Source organism: Tachyglossus aculeatus, chromosome 19 (assembly GCF_015852505.1).
Source record: "Tachyglossus aculeatus isolate mTacAcu1 chromosome 19, mTacAcu1.pri, whole genome shotgun sequence".
NCBI classification, from domain to species: Eukaryota; Metazoa; Chordata; class Mammalia; order Monotremata; family Tachyglossidae; genus Tachyglossus; species Tachyglossus aculeatus.
The window spans coordinates 1173498-1188701 of NC_052084.1; the positions used below are offsets into that span (position 1 = coordinate 1173498).

A 15204-nucleotide genomic window follows, 5' to 3' on the forward strand; every position below is an offset into this window, starting at 1 on the left:
CGCTCAATAAATACGATCGATGATGATGGTGATGATTTTAAGCCTGGTCAGGCAACCGGGAGCGGGTCACTCCGGCGTTCCCGGGGGGGCCGCTAAAATCAGATCAGACTTTTAGAGGCACGATCAGGGATTCACAAACTATGGCATTTTATTTCGGCGCCTTTACTTACATTTGTACACTATATTACAGAATTCTCCGCGGCCCGCAGAGCCCGACAGATGCTTTCCAGCTCTCCTAGGAGCTCTTCCTTCCACGTTGCTCCGCCAACGGATCTTTCTTCACGGTCGATCCCGTGATTCGAACGCTCTGCAACCGTTTTCGTCGCTCCGCCAACGGATCTCTTTTCACAGTCACGGATCCGGACGCTCCGAAACCATTTCCACCGAGACCGGAGGACCGTGAAGCGCACGAAGGCTTTTCCTAGAAGAGTCCAACGGGAAGGATTCCCACCCGGCAGCACCTACGGACGAAACGGCTCCCAAATCCTCCCGGGCGGTACCGCCGGAAAAACGAAAACCGAAACATGCCGGCCCCCCCCCCCGCCCCCCCAAACCGTCCAAAAGAATGACACAGAACTAACATTTCCCAACGGTAAAACAGCCTGTACAATAAAGTACTGTGTATTAACAGTGCCAGGTATTCAACAGCTCGGGCGAACACGTCCGCGATGTACAAAGGTCCGACGAAACGCGAGCGCCGGAACGGATCGCGCTCTGCACGAGGTTCTCCCCCCTCCGAGCCCCGTCCGCGGCCCCGACGGGACCCCTCTCGAGGGGCGGGGGAAGGAACGTGTCCCGGAAAACACAAAAATAGAACCGTTATAATTCATTATGAATAAATAGACACCTTTCAGCGGGCTGGGTACAATCTTTACGGGTCGCCTCGGTACGGCCGGACGGGGTCGGCCGGCCGCTCTCCCCACGCAAACCGCCGGGCGTATCGAAATCGGAAAACGAACCGGAAAAAAGAAATACTGATTCCTAGAAAAATGGCAAAGTACGGTGGTTCCGTTCCGACCGCGGGGGCCGCGGAGGCCGGCCGCCGGACCGTCTGTCTTCCTTCAGGGAGGATCTTCGTTATTTGGTTTCGGGGGCCGGGCATCCCGTTCAACGGCGGGTTCCCGACCCGCGGGCCGGGCTGGATTTTTCAGAGCCGCTCCGGGGCGCCTCGCGGTTAAAAAGACGACTCGCCCGTACGGGCGAGAACGGGTTCGCGCTTTTCATCAGCGGATGGAAAAATATCCAACGATCCGGCCTTAACAAAACCCCGGAGGGGCGGCGGCGGTGGTGGTGGGGGAGACGGGACACGGGGACGGCTAAGCGCCGCCGCTCCCCCGGCCTGGCCTCGCCGCCTCGGCTCTCGGGTCCGGCGGCCGGCCTCCGGGATCGCCGGCCGAGCTGGAAACAATTATTGCTCAAGGAGAAGCGGTCCTTGTACTTTTTTTTTTTTTCTTCGTGAAAGTGCACTGGAGTGCAGAGTCAGCTCGTCGAGAAACAGTCTTTAAATAGAAAATAGTGCTCGTCTGATTTGTGTGCCACTGTGCAGTATATATATATACACATATATATATATATATATATATATATATATAAAAAAAAAACAAACGACAAACGACAACCAAAAGAGAACGTGGCCCTCAGCAGCCCGGAAGTGCAAAGTGCGTCGGCGGGTCCCGCTGTCACCTGCACTCGACCGACACCCCGTTCTGCGGGGCCGTGGCCATCGAGGGCTCCGCCAGAGTCAGCATCACGGCCGCCGTGATGGAACTGGACGAGGGGGAGGAGGAGGAGGAGGAGGAGGAGGAGGAGGAGGAGGAGGAAGAGGAGGACAAGGACGTGGTAGCAGCACCTGAGGGGAGTGCACAGAGACACGGAGTGGTTGAGGGGGGTCCGGCGTCTCCCCCGAAAAGGAGCCCTGAGGCGGAGAGGCCGGGTCCCCACATCCTACTCTGGTAGAACGAGGGGCGGGGGGGGGGGGTCCGGGGCCGACCCACCGGGCAGGGGCAGGGTCTTCCCCCCGCCCCCGCGGCCCCGGGGGCGACCTGGCCACAGTGTCTAAGTCCGGTACAATCCTCTCGAGTCCGGCCTCCGAGCAGCCGGGAGCCTCCGCGGCGCGGGCCCCTCCGGGCCGCCCGGTCCGGTCGCACGGCGCCGCTGGACGTTCAGGCGGCGGAGTCCTGCCCGCGGGGCTCCGCCGCGGCCCCTCTCGCTCCCCGAGCATCCGCGCCGCCCCTCGGACCCCCCCCGGCCGGGGTCCTCCTCCGGGCCCCGGCTCGGCGGGGCGGCCCCCCGGAGACGCCGCCGATCCTGCTCCTCAATAAGCCCCGGGCCCGGGGCCCGGATTCCCCTCCCACGGCTTCTCTGGGGGCCAAAACGGCTCGGCGGCCCCGGGGAGAACCGGAGACGGGAAGGAACCTCGGCCCGGGTTCCGGGCCCGTTAGAGACAGAGGCGCGGGCACTTACTTTCTCGCTCCTTTTTCTTTAAGCGCTTCCTCCGCCGGTCGATGGAAGCCACCTCGGATTTCAAGGACAGGTAGTGCTTCCGGATTTCCTGCAGTTTCTCCTGCAGGATGGCGATGCGCTCGGCGCTGGACAGCTTCTCCAGGTCAGCTGGGGGAACAGAGGCAGAAGGCGCCTAGCAAGCGTTTCTTCGGCGGCTGCGGCCGGCGAACCCTCGGGCCGGGATTTCAACCCATCGCGCGTCCCGAGCGCGGAGCGCTGTGCTAAGCGCCTGGGAGGGTCCCGTGCAACGGAAACGGTGGATACGGCGCTGTCCCCACCCGACCCGCCTTGGGCAAACGCTGGCATTTCTATTTATTTTATTCTGTTACTATGTTTTGTTGTCTGTCTCCCCCCTCTAGACTGCGAGCCCACTGTTGGGTAGGGACCGTCTCAATGCGTTACCAACTTGGACTTCCCAAGCGCTTACTACAGTGCTCCACACACAGTAAGCGCTCAATAAATACGACTGATTGATGGATTGACCGGGAGGCCCTGCGGCCTGGGTTCTAACTCCGACTCCACCGCCAGTCTGCCACGTCCCCCTCGGCGCGTTACTTCGCTTCTCCGTACCTCGGCCGTAAATCACGACCGGGAGCCTGTATATACGTATATATGTTTGTACAGATTTATTACTCTATTTATTTATTTTACTTGTCCATATCTATTCTATTTATTTGATTTTGTCAGTATGTTTGGTTTTGTTCTCTGTCTCCCCCTTTTAGACTGTGAGCCCGCTGTTGGGTAGGGACTGTCCCTATATGTTGCCAATTTGGACTTCCCAAGCGCTTAGTCCAGTGCTCTGCACATAGTAAGCGCTCAATAAATACGATTGATGATGATGATGATGATGACTCCGCCGCCAGTCTGCCGCGTCCCCTTCGGCGCGTTACTTCGCTTCTCCGTACCTCGGCCGTAAATCACGACCGGGAGCCTGTATATATGTATATATGTTTGTACAGATTTATTACTCTATTTATTTATTTTACTTGTCCATATCTATTCTATTTATTTGATTTTGTCAGTATGCTTGGTTTTGTTCTCTGTCTCCCCCTTTTAGACTGTGAGCCCACTGTTGGGTAGGGACTGTCCCTATATGTTGCCAATTTGGACTTCCCAAGCGCTTAGTCCAGTGCTCTGCACATAGTAAGCGCTCAATAAATACGATTGATGATGATGATGACTCCGCCAGTCTGCCGCATCCCCTTCGGCGCGTTACTTCGCTTCTCCGTACCTCAGCCGTAAATCACGACCGGGAGCCTGTATATACGTATATATGTTTGTACATATTTATTACTCTATTTATTTATTTATTTTACTTGTACATATCTATTTTATTTATTTGATTTTGTTAGTATGTTTGGTTTTGTTCTCTGTCTCCCCCTTTTAGACTGTGAGCCCAGTGTTGGGTAGGGACTGTCCCTAGATGTTGCCAATTTGGACTTCCCAAGCGCTTAGTCCAGTGCTCTGCACGCAGTAAGCGCTCAATAAATACGATCGATGATGATGATGATGATGAGCCCCGCGGGTGGGACGGGGACCGTGTCAAACCCGAGTAGCTCGGCTCGACCCTGGCGCTCAGCACAGCGCCTGGCACGCAGTGAGCGCATACTGTCTCCCAAAAGGGAAAAACCGTCAGCTCTCCGTCCTCTCCGCCGCGGGCTTCGACCGGCGCTCCGCACACGGCCGAGGTCCCACCCGCCCGGCTTCTCCGGCCTCCTCTCGCCGGCCGAGGACGGACCGCCGGCCTCGCTCCCGGGATCCCGACCGGAGGCTCCGCTTACCCATCTGAAAGCTCCACTTGTAGATCTTGGGCAGGCGGCCGCCGTGCTCCTTGAGGTCGGAGTCCTTCTCTCCGTTCTTCCCGCACTTCCCCGGCGACTGGATCCTGGCGGGCGATTTGGCGCTGTGGGCCTTCATCCCGGCGGCCGCCGCCTTGGCCGGCGGGGCCTTGGGCGCGCTCTCCCCGGCCGAGAGCTCCTCGCTGTCGCTGCTGTTGGCTGGGGAAAGAAAGGAGGAGGGAGAGCCCTCGGTGAGGGCACCAAACAGAAGCCGCGTGGCTCAGGGGAAAGAGCCCGGGCTTGGGAGTCCGAGGTCGCGGGTTCAAATCCCGGCTCCTCCACTTGGCAGCTGGGTGACTGTGGGCGAGTCACTTCGCTTCTCTAGTTCCCTCATCTGGAAAACGGGGATGAAGACTGGCAACCCCGCGTGGGACAACCTGATCACCTTGTATCTGCCCCAGCGCTTAGAACAGTGCTTGGCACATGGTAAGCGCATAACGAATACCAACATTATTATTATTATTATCTTGTCCCCTCTCTTGCCCTTCTTCGCTTAGAACAGTGCTTTGCACATAGTAAGCGCCTAATAAACACCATCATCATCACCATCATCACCTGTATATATGTTTGTACATACATCATCAACTGTATATATGTTTGTATGTATTTATTACTCTATTTGTTTATTTTATTTGTACAGATTTATTCTATTTATTTTATTTTGTTAATATGTTTTGTTTTGTTGTCCGTCTCCCCCTTCTAGACTGTGAGCCCGCTGTTGGGTAGGGACCGTCTCTAGATGTTGCCACCTTGGACTTCCCAAGCGCTTAGTCCAGTGCTCTGCACCCAGTAAGCGCTCAATAAATATGATTGAATGAATGAATCTGGACACTTTGAGCACTTGATATTTGCCCCACTGCACTGACGTACAAAGCAATAATTTATTTAATCTAATAATAATAATGGCATTTATTAAGCACTTACTATGTGCCAAGCACCGTTCTAAGCGCTGGGGAGGTTACAAGGTGATCAGGTTATCCCACATGGGGCTCAGAGTCTTCATCCCCATTTTCCAGATGAGGTCACTGAGGCCCAGAGAAGTGAAGCAACTTGCCCAAAGTCACCCAGCTGACAGTTGGCAGAGCCGGGATTCGAACCCCTGACCTCGGACTCCAAAGCCTGGGCTCTTTCCACTGAGCCACGCTGCTTCTCTAATGTCCTCCCGGCCTTCCCTCAGACTGTGCGCTTCCTGAGGGCGGGGAACAAACGTGCCTCCGTTGTTGTGTTACAGTGCTCTTCGCCTCCTGAGTGCTCAATAAATACCACCGATTGACTGCGGAGTCTCATTCTCCCCGACGGCAAGCACTCCATCGACACCGCTGATCGTTTCATCCGGAGGAGGAGGTTGGGTAGGGATTGTCTCTATATGTTGCCAATTTGTACTTCCCAAGCGCTTAGTACAGTGCTCTGCACATAGTAAGCGCTCAATAAATACGATTGATGATGAAGAGGAAGAGGGGACACCTGAGAGAAAAATTCCTGACCCCTTCTAGACTGTGAGCCCACTGTTGGGTAGGGACCGTCTCTGGATGTTGCCAACTTGGACTTCCCAAGCGCTTAGTACAGTGCTCTGCACACAGTAAGCGCTCAATAAATACGATTGATTGACTGATTGAGAAGGAGCTTGACACGGCCGCTAACGGGTTACCCTGGAGACGGCGGGCAGGATCAGGGTTAGGATGGGGAGATCAGGGAGGGGAAAGGGAAGAGCGGGAAGTCCGAAATCCGGCAACACAGACAGGAGGGAGGGAAAGGAAAATGCACAACGGGGAACAAAATCCCGCAGCTCGGAGGACATCATCATCAAGAGGAGCAGCGTGGCTCAGTGGAAAGAGCCCGGGCTTTGGAGTCAGAGGTCATGGGTTCAAATCCCGGCTCTGCCAACTGTCAGCTGGGTGACTTTGGGCAAGTCACTTCACTTCTCTGGGCCTCAGTTCCCTCATCTGGAAAATGGGGATGAAGACTGGGAGCCTGGATCACCTTGTAACCTCCCCGGCGCTTAGAACAGTGCTTTGCACAAGTGCTTGATAAATGCCATTTTATATATATACACACACATATATGTTTATATGCACACACATATATATACATATGTGTATATAAACTTATATATAAACACATATCTATATATATACACACATATGTGCACATATAAACTTATATATACATGCATGTATATATATATATAAACATATATACACACATATACATGTGTGTATATATATATATACATGCAGGTGTATATATAAAAACTTATACGCACATATATGCGCACACATGCATATATGTATATGTACATGTTTATATGTGTATGCATATATGTGCATGCATACACATATGTATATGTGCATGTTTATATGTGTGTTTATATATATATCGATATGTGTCTGCGTGTGTGTCTATACATATACATAAATATATATATATATATATAACAAATGCCATCATTATTATTATTATCATTATTATCAGGGAGGGGAAAGGAATAAATAAATATATATATATATACACACATATATATACACACACACACACACACACACATATATATATATATATATATATATATATATATATATATATATATATATATATATATATATAAACATATATATCACGGAGACGGCTGAGGGGAGAAGCCGGATGGAGATGAGTGGGATTACCCTTTACGGGTTCCCCTCCCCTTCCTCTTCCTCCTCCCCCTCATTTTGGTCTCTTCCCAAGAGCCCAACGGAGCCCTGAGGGAGGTCCTGGCCTCCGGAATCCCTTTGTCCGTGGCAACTTATTGACAACAAAGCCTGCTCTGCCCTTCCCTTCCATCTAAGTGCTTAAAAAACCCGGCCTGGGGTGAAGGGGAAGGGTAGACGGTGTGGCCTACTTGTACTTCCCAAGCGCTTAGTACAGTGCTCTGCACACATTAAGCGTTCAATAAATACGACTGATTGATTGATTGATTGATTGATTGGCCTAGTGGCTAGAACGTGGGCCTGGATTCTAATCCAGGCGGGCTCTGCCGCTTGTCCGCTGTGTGACCCCGGGCCAGTCGCTTCACTCCTCCGCGCCTCAGTTCCCTCATCTGTAAAATGGGGACGAGACGACAAAACAAACGGCAGAGAACGGCTGAGAACGAACCGGAGGCGGTCGTTGGACGGACGGGACGGTAAAACTCCACCTGAAATCTGTGTTGCCAATTTGTACTTCCCAAGCGCTTAGTACAGTGCTCTGCACATAGTAAGCGCTCAATAAATACGATTGATTGATTGATTAATTGGAGCGGGCCGAAGGCGAGCCCCGAGTCAAATTAGTTAACGTTCGACGCTTCTCAACTACAAACCGCCCAACTAGGACTGGGAAGGAGACCCCGGCTCGCTTTGCTTGGCGCCCCGACGGCATACTTACAAGCTTTGACTTTCTTTTTGTTGTTGACTACTGCTGTTTTGTGGTTTCTTTTCGGTTTTTTGGCTGAACTTCCTCCGCCTTGGGCTTCTTTAGCTCTTTTTTGACCTGTGCAGACTACAGGGAGAAACGGGGGTCAGAGAGCGCCGCCCCCAAATCCTCCCCGTACCTCGTTCTCGCCCGTCCCGCCATCGACCCCCGGCCCACGTCATCCCCCGGGCCCGGAATGCCCCCAATCCCTCTGCCCACCCGCCAAGCTAGCTCTCTTCCTCCCTTCAAGGCCCTTCTGAGAGCTCACCTCCTCCAGGAGGCCTTCCCACACTCAGCCCCTTCCTTCCTCTCCCCCTCGTCCCCCTCTCCATCCCCCCCAATCTTACCTCCTTCCCTTCCCCACAGCACCTGTATAGATGTATATATGTTTGTACATATTTCTTTTACTCTATTTATTTATTTATTTAATTTATTTCTACATATCTATTCTATTTTATTTTGTTAGTACGTTTGGTTTTGTTCTCTGTCTCCCCCTTTTAGACTGTGAGCCCACTGTTGGGTAGGGACTGTCTCTAGATGTCACCAATTTGGACTTCCCAAGCGCTTAGTCCAGTGCTCTGCACATAGTAAGCGCTCAATAAATACGATTGATGATGATGATGATGATGTATATATGTTTGTACATATTTATTACTCTATTTGTTTATTTATTTTACTTGTACCTATCTATTCTATTTATTTTATTTTGTTAGTATGTTTGGTTTTGTCTCCCCCTTTTAGACTGTGAGCCCACTGTTGGGTAGGGACTGTCTCTAGATGTTGCCAATTTGGACTTCCCAAGTGCTTAGTCCAGTGCTCTGCACGCAGTAAGCGCTCAATAAATACGATTGATAATGATGATGATGATGCCCAGTCCAGATTTGGTGACCTCGGTCACTCCTGAAGGTCCAGTGGAGGCCGACAAACGACGGCAGGTAACGAGTCACGGGGAAGCCCCTTTCCCATTAAGCCGTCCCTCTCCCGCGGCGGACGTCCACACTGTCACTTTCTCTTGGACAGATGTGACGTCAAACACCACTGCTGATCTATTCCCTAGGCCCTGGGAATTGGACGGGAAGGGGAATCATTCATTTCCCTAATTGGCCTGCCTTGATATGAGCTCCGACTTTTATTCCCTCTCCGGTGACAAGTCTGGGATTTCGCCGTGAGACGAACCCCATCCGCGGAACGGGGACTGACACCGGGAGCCCCGCGGGGGACCAGGACGGAGCCCAACCTGCCGAGCCTGGGTCCGCCCCGGCGCTTAGTACAGTGCCCGCCACCAGTAGGAGAAGCAGCGTGGCTCAGTGGGAAGAGCCTGGGCTTTGGAGTCGGAGGCCACGGGTTCAAATCCCGGCTCCGCCAACTGCCGGCTGGGTGACTTTGGGCGGGTCACTTCACTTCTCTGGGCCTCAGGGACCTCATCGGTAAAATGGGGATGAAGACTGGGAGCCCCCCGTGGGACAACCTGATCACTCTGTAACCTCCCCAGTGCTTAGAACAGTGCACATAGTAAGCGCTTAACAAATACCATCATTATTATTTTATTGTAAATGCCACCCAGCGCTTAGAACGGTGCTTTGCACATAGTAAGCGCTTCACAAATACCATCACTATTATTATTGTTATTAATACCACCAAAATAAGTAAAAAAATGAGCCCCAGTTCTGGGGTTCTGGGCTTCGGCTGGAGAAACTTAACAAATACCATTATTATTATTACTATTATTATAAATACCACCCAGCGCTTAGAATCGTGCTTTGCACATAGTAAGCGCTTCACAAATACCATTACTATTATTATTATTATTAATACCACCAAAATAAGTCAAAAATGAGCCCCAGTTCTGGGGTTCTGGGCTTCGGCTGGAGAAACTTAACAAATACCATTATTATTATTACTATTATTATAAATACCACCCAGCGCTTAGAACGGTGCTTTGCACATAGTAAGCGCTTAACAAATACCATTATTATTATTACTATTATTATAAATACCACCCAGCGCTTACAACGGTGCTTTGCACATAGTAAGCGCCTAAATACCATTACTATTATTATTGTTATTAATACCACCAAAATAAGTCAAAAATGAGCCCCAGTTCTGGGCTTCGGCTGGAGAAACTTAACAAATACCATTATTATTATTACTATTATTATAAATGCCACCCAGCGCTTAGAACGGTGCTTTGCACATAGTAAGCGCTTAACAAATACCATTATTATTATTACTATTATTATAAATACCACCCAGCGCTTAGAACGGTGCTTTGCACATAGTAAGCGCTTCACAAATACCATCACTATTATTATTATTATTAATACCACCAAAATAAGTCAAAAATGAGCCCCAGTTCTGGGGTTCTAGGCATCGGCCGGAGAAACTTTTATCACTTTAGCGAGCGGTACGGATTCACTCCGTGAGGAAAGCCAGTCCGGGAAACGGGGGCGGTGGGGAACGCGCTTCCGGGGCTGGAGACGACGGAGGCCAGTGATTTGGCCCCCGATCGCGTGGTGGTTTATTTATTTATCCTACTTGTACATTTCTATCCTATTTATTTTATTCTGTTGGTATGTTTGGTTCTGTTCTCTGTCTCCCCCTTCTAGACTGTGAGCCCACTGTTGGGTAGGGACCGTCTCTATGTGTTGCCAATTTGGACTTCCCAAGCGCTTAGTACAGTGCTCTGCACATAGTGAGCGCTCAATAAATACGATTGATTGATTGATTGGTGAGCAAGACGGAGGAGAGAGGGGCCGCCGTGGCCGCGCCGCTCACCCGGGGGGCCGCGGCCCGGGCCGGAGGGGGGACGGGACGGGGACGACGACCTTACCCTTCTCCGGGTGCTCCGGCTCGGGCCGGGTGCCGCTCCCGGAGCCGACGCCGGCGTCGAAGCCCGTCGGCGAGACGTTCCCCTCGGACCGGAGGTCGTGGAGCTCCCCGGCCACGCCGTCCACCTCGACGGTGCTGTCCGTCTCGCTCTTGATGCCGCGGACCTCCTCCCGGCCGGGCGCCAGCGCCTCGGAGGCCGGCCCGGCGGCCGGCTGCCGCCCGGTCTCCGTCGCGGTGACCGAGGCCGGCGACTCCGGGGTGGTGGGCGGGGTGTTGAGCACTGAGTTGCTCCCGCTGCTGGGGAAGTCCGCCTTCTTGTCGCCCGTCTCCACGGCCTTCTCCTCCGCGGGTTTCCCCTCCGCGCCGGGCGGGCCGGGCCGGTCCGGGTCGGGCCCGGGCCTGGGCCCGGCGGGGCGGCGCTCCTCTTCTCCGGCCGCCGCCGCCGTCGCGGCCGCCGGCTGTTCCTCCCCGGCGGCGCCGCCGTCCCACGGGGACGCGTGCGGGGGCGAGGCCGCGGTCTCCGTGTCCGAGTCGGAGAACAGCTCCTTCAGCGTCTTCTTGGGCCACTGCCCCTGGATGCTCGACCAGACGTCCTTGCGGTCCTTGGCCCGGCTGGCGGGCGGCCGCTCGTCCGAGCTGGTGAGGAGCTTCAGCCTCTTCTCGGCCACCTCGGAGAAGCCGGAGTAGAAGACGGTGGCGCGCAGGGACTTCCGCTTCTCCTCCAGGCCGTTGTACTTCTTGGCGGGCGTCCCCTTGACCTTGGCTTTCTCGTCCTCGTCATCCTCCGAGGAGCTGTTGCTGCTGTGCTCCAAGCCCGGGGCCTCCTTGCCCTTGGCTCTGTCGTCCTTGCGGCTGGGGGAGCCCGCCTTGGCCCCGTCCTCGCCGCCGCCGAACCGCCTCTTGCCGCGCTTCGCCGGGGGCTTCGCCGCCTTATCGCCCGCCTCCCTCTTGGCGTCCTTCCTCTTCTTGGAGGCTCCGTCCTCCTCCTCGGAGTCACTGTCCTCGGAGAACTCTTCCGGCTCCCTGCGGCCACCCGGCTCGGGGAGGGTTTGGCTTTCTGCGGGGGCCGAGGAGGGGCCCTGCTCCTCCTTGGACCGCGGTTCGCTCGGATCGGGGCCCGGGGGCTCCTTCTTGCCGGGGCTCTCCGCTCTCTGGGGGGCCGGCTCCGCGTCCCGCTCGCTCTCCTCCGCCGAGCTCTCGGACGCTGGGGGCGAGACAAAGGCAACCGTCAGCGGGACCCCCGGATTCTCCCCAGGCGGGGAGCGCGGATGGCTGGATTTCCGTCCCAAGCCCCCACCCCGCCAGGTATCACCTAACAAAGATTTCCCCGGGTACCTTATCGGAAACGCTCTCATTTTATGACCGTAAAATTGCCAACTACGCCAAGGAGGGATCTCCGGCCGCCCATCCCTCAGCCCGTCCACAACCCGCCTCTCCTTAATAACAATAATAATGTTGGCATTTGTTAAGCGCTTACTATGTGCAAAGCACTGTTCTAAGCACTGGGGGGATACAAAGTGATCAGGCTGTCCCACGTGGGGCTCACAGTCTTAATTCCCATTTTACAGATGAGGTAACAGAGGCTCAGAGAAGTTCAGTGACTTGCCCAAAGTCACACAGCAGACATGTGGCGGAGTCGGCATTCGAACCCATGACCTCTGCCTCCAAAGCCCGGGCTCTTTCCACTGAGCCACGCTGCTCCTCAGAAAAAATAATGGCATTTGTTAAGCGCTTACTAGGTGCAAAGCGCTGTTCTAAGCGCTGGGGGGATACAAAGTGATCAGGCTGTCCCACGTGGGGCTCACAGTCTTAATTCCCATTTTACAGATGAGGTAACAGAGGCTCAGAGAAGTTCAGTGACTTGCCCAAAGTCACACAGCAGACATGTGGCGGAGTCGGCATTCGAACCCATGACCTCTGCCTCCAAAGCCCGGGCTCTTTCCACTGAGCCACGCTGCTTCTCAGAAAAAATAATGGCATTTGTTAAGCGCTTACTATGTGCAAAGCACTGTTCTAAGCGCTGGGGGGATACAAAGTGATCAGGCTGTCCCACGTGGGGCTCCCAGTCTTAATCCCCATTTTACAGATGAGGTAACGGAGGCTCAGAGAAGTTCAGTGACTTGCCCAAGGTCACACAGCAGACACGTGGCGGAGCCGGCATTCGAACCCATGACCTCTGCCTCCAAAGCCCGGGCTCCTTCCACTGAGCCACGCTGCTTCTCAGAAAAACAATGGTATTTGTTAAGCGCTTACTAGGTGCAAAGCACTGTTCTAAGCGCTGGGCGGGGGGATACAATGGGATCAAGTCGTCCCACGCGGGGCTCACAGTCTTAATCCCCATTTTTAGAGATGAGGGCTCGGAGAAGTGAAGTGACTTGCCCAGGGTCACGCAGCAGGCTTGCGGCGGAGCCGGGATTCGAACCCACGACCTCGGACTCCAAAGCCCGGGCTCTTTCCGCTGAGCCACGCGGCTTCTCTCCTTCTCCGAGGGCTTCGCCGGGCGGCATCCCCACTCCGCCGACCCCGTCTACGATCCACTGAGGCCGCGGCTCGGGATTCACTCAAGCCTTTCCGTGTAACGGACTGAATCCGTGCCGCCCCGAATCCCAGACAGCGGAGACTAGAAATTTGGCCGCTCGGCACCTTCAAAAATTACAATATTCCCCCCCCGCCGGGGGTGACGCTTTCTCTCCCGACCGTCTCCGTGCCGGCTCACCCGGAGCCCGGCCGCTCCCACGTCTCCCGTTGCCGCGGCAACGGCTGCCGGGGCGGCAGGGAGCATCCGTAGTCCGGGCAAGGCTGGAGTTTCCGCTTTCGATCGGAAATCACATCCACCACGGACTTAATTCGCCCGGCTTTACTGGAAACAGCGCTTGGCACATAGTAAGCGCTTAACAAATGCCGTTATTATTATTATACGATGGGATCACTAGTAAGCGCTTAACAAATGCCATTATTATTATTATTATAAGGTGGGATCACTAGTAAGCGCTTAATAAATAGCATTATTACGATTATAAGATGGGATCACAGCACCGAACGAGACGAAAAAGGGGCGACCGCGATCACCTTGGAGTCCATTCAGGATAGACGTGATTTCTATGGCCTTCACGTGGGCCGGTTCGGCGCTCCGGCCTTCCGCGCCGTCCGCTTTCGATCCCGTCTCAGGCGGCGTGCTGGTTGGGAACGGTGGCTTTGACAGGCGGCGCAGCTTGCAGTTCTTCGGGGAATATTTCTCATCCTTGTCTTTCTCTTTGTCGATCTTATTCTGGATCGGGAGGACAGACACGCAAGTCTAAATCCCCGCGATCCGAGCCGCGGAGCCGATCGGGCGGTGGCATTTGCTGAGCACTTACCGTGGGCGAAGCGCCGTACTGAGCACTGGAGAGAGTACGATATAATTGCGAACCCCTTCTTTCCTCTCCCCTCGTCCCCCTCTCCATCCCCCCGTCTTACCTCCTTCCCTTCCCCACAGCACCTGTATATATGGATATATGGTTGTACATATTTATTACTCTATTTATTTATTTATTTATTTATTTTACTTGTACATTTCTATCCTACTTATTTTATTTTGTTGGTATGTTTGGTTCTGTTCTCTGTCTCCCCCTTTTAGACTGTGAGCCCACTGTTGGGTAGGGACTGTCTCTATGTGATGCCAATTTGTACTTCCCAAGCGCTTAGTACAGTGCTCTGCACATAGTAAGCGCTCAATAAATACGATTGATTGATTGATTGATTGATTGAACCCGAATTAAGGGACTAAATTGTCCCCGTCCGCGTGCTAAAATCCCTAAAACTGCGAGCCCGCTGTTGGGTAGGGACCGTCGCTATATGTTGCTAACTTGTACTTCCCAGGCGCTTAGTACAGTGCTCTGCACATGGTAAGCGCTCAATAAATACGACTGAATGAATAAATACGACAATGAATGAATGAATGATGGCGTTTTGCAGACAGGGAAACAGCGCGGGACACGGCGTCAGAGGACTTGGGTTCTAATCCTGCCTCCACCGCCGGTCCGCTGTGTGCCCCCGGGCAAGCCACTTCTCTGTGCCTCAGTTACCCCTTCTACAAAATGGGAGTCAGTCCGTGAGCCTCAGGTGGAACGCGGACTGTCCAACTTGATGATCTTGTCTCCACCCCAGTGCTTAGCACAGTGCCTGGCACATAGTAAGTACAATTTAGACCCCCCAAAAAAGGGCTCTGCTGACCCAGGAGGCGGCCTGGAAATCGTGTCCAACTGGTTATTTTATATCTACCTTACGGCTTGGCTTAACAGGAAAGTACCAGGAGAAGCAGCGTGACTCGGTGGAAAGAGCCCGGGCTTTGGAGTCACAGGTCACGGGTTCAAATCCCGGTTCCGCCAACTGTCAGCGGTGGGACTCTGGGCAAGTCACTTCACTTCTCTGTGCCTCAGTTCCCTCCTCTACAAAATGGGAGTCAGTCCGTGAGCCTCAGGTGGAACGCGGACTGTCCAACTTGATGATCTTGTCTCCACCCCAGTGCTTAGCACAGTGCCTGGCACATAGTAGGTACAATTTAGACCCCCAAAAAGGGGCTCTGCTGACCCAGGAGGCGGCCTGGAAATCGTGTCCAACTGGTTATTTT

At 53.7% G+C, this 15204-nt stretch overlaps 1 protein-coding gene across 5 annotated transcripts in view; it reads right to left on the bottom strand.

Annotated features, from left to right (window-relative positions):
* Nucleotides 1–123: 123 nt before the first annotated feature.
* The window catches only part of ARID4B (AT-rich interaction domain 4B), a 109381-nt gene continuing 94300 nt past the window's right edge, over nucleotides 124–15204 (bottom strand). For 2 of the 5 annotated variants that reach the window (XM_038761071.1, XM_038761067.1), the window contains 6 exons: nucleotides 13665–13863; nucleotides 10597–11799; nucleotides 7740–7853; nucleotides 4284–4499; nucleotides 2464–2610; nucleotides 124–421 (listed from right to left, as the gene is read on the bottom strand). In XM_038761071.1, the coding sequence (XP_038616999.1) occupies nucleotides 180–421; nucleotides 2464–2610; nucleotides 4284–4499; nucleotides 7740–7853; nucleotides 10597–11799; nucleotides 13665–13863 (2121 nt within the window). In that variant the 3' untranslated portion in view covers nucleotides 124–179. Of the gene's footprint in view, nucleotides 422–1607; nucleotides 1850–2463; nucleotides 2611–4283; nucleotides 4500–7739; nucleotides 7854–10596; nucleotides 11800–13664; nucleotides 13864–15204 lie in introns of those variants that run through there. The other 3 variants (XM_038761072.1, XM_038761068.1, XM_038761070.1) reach the window with 2 other exon arrangements.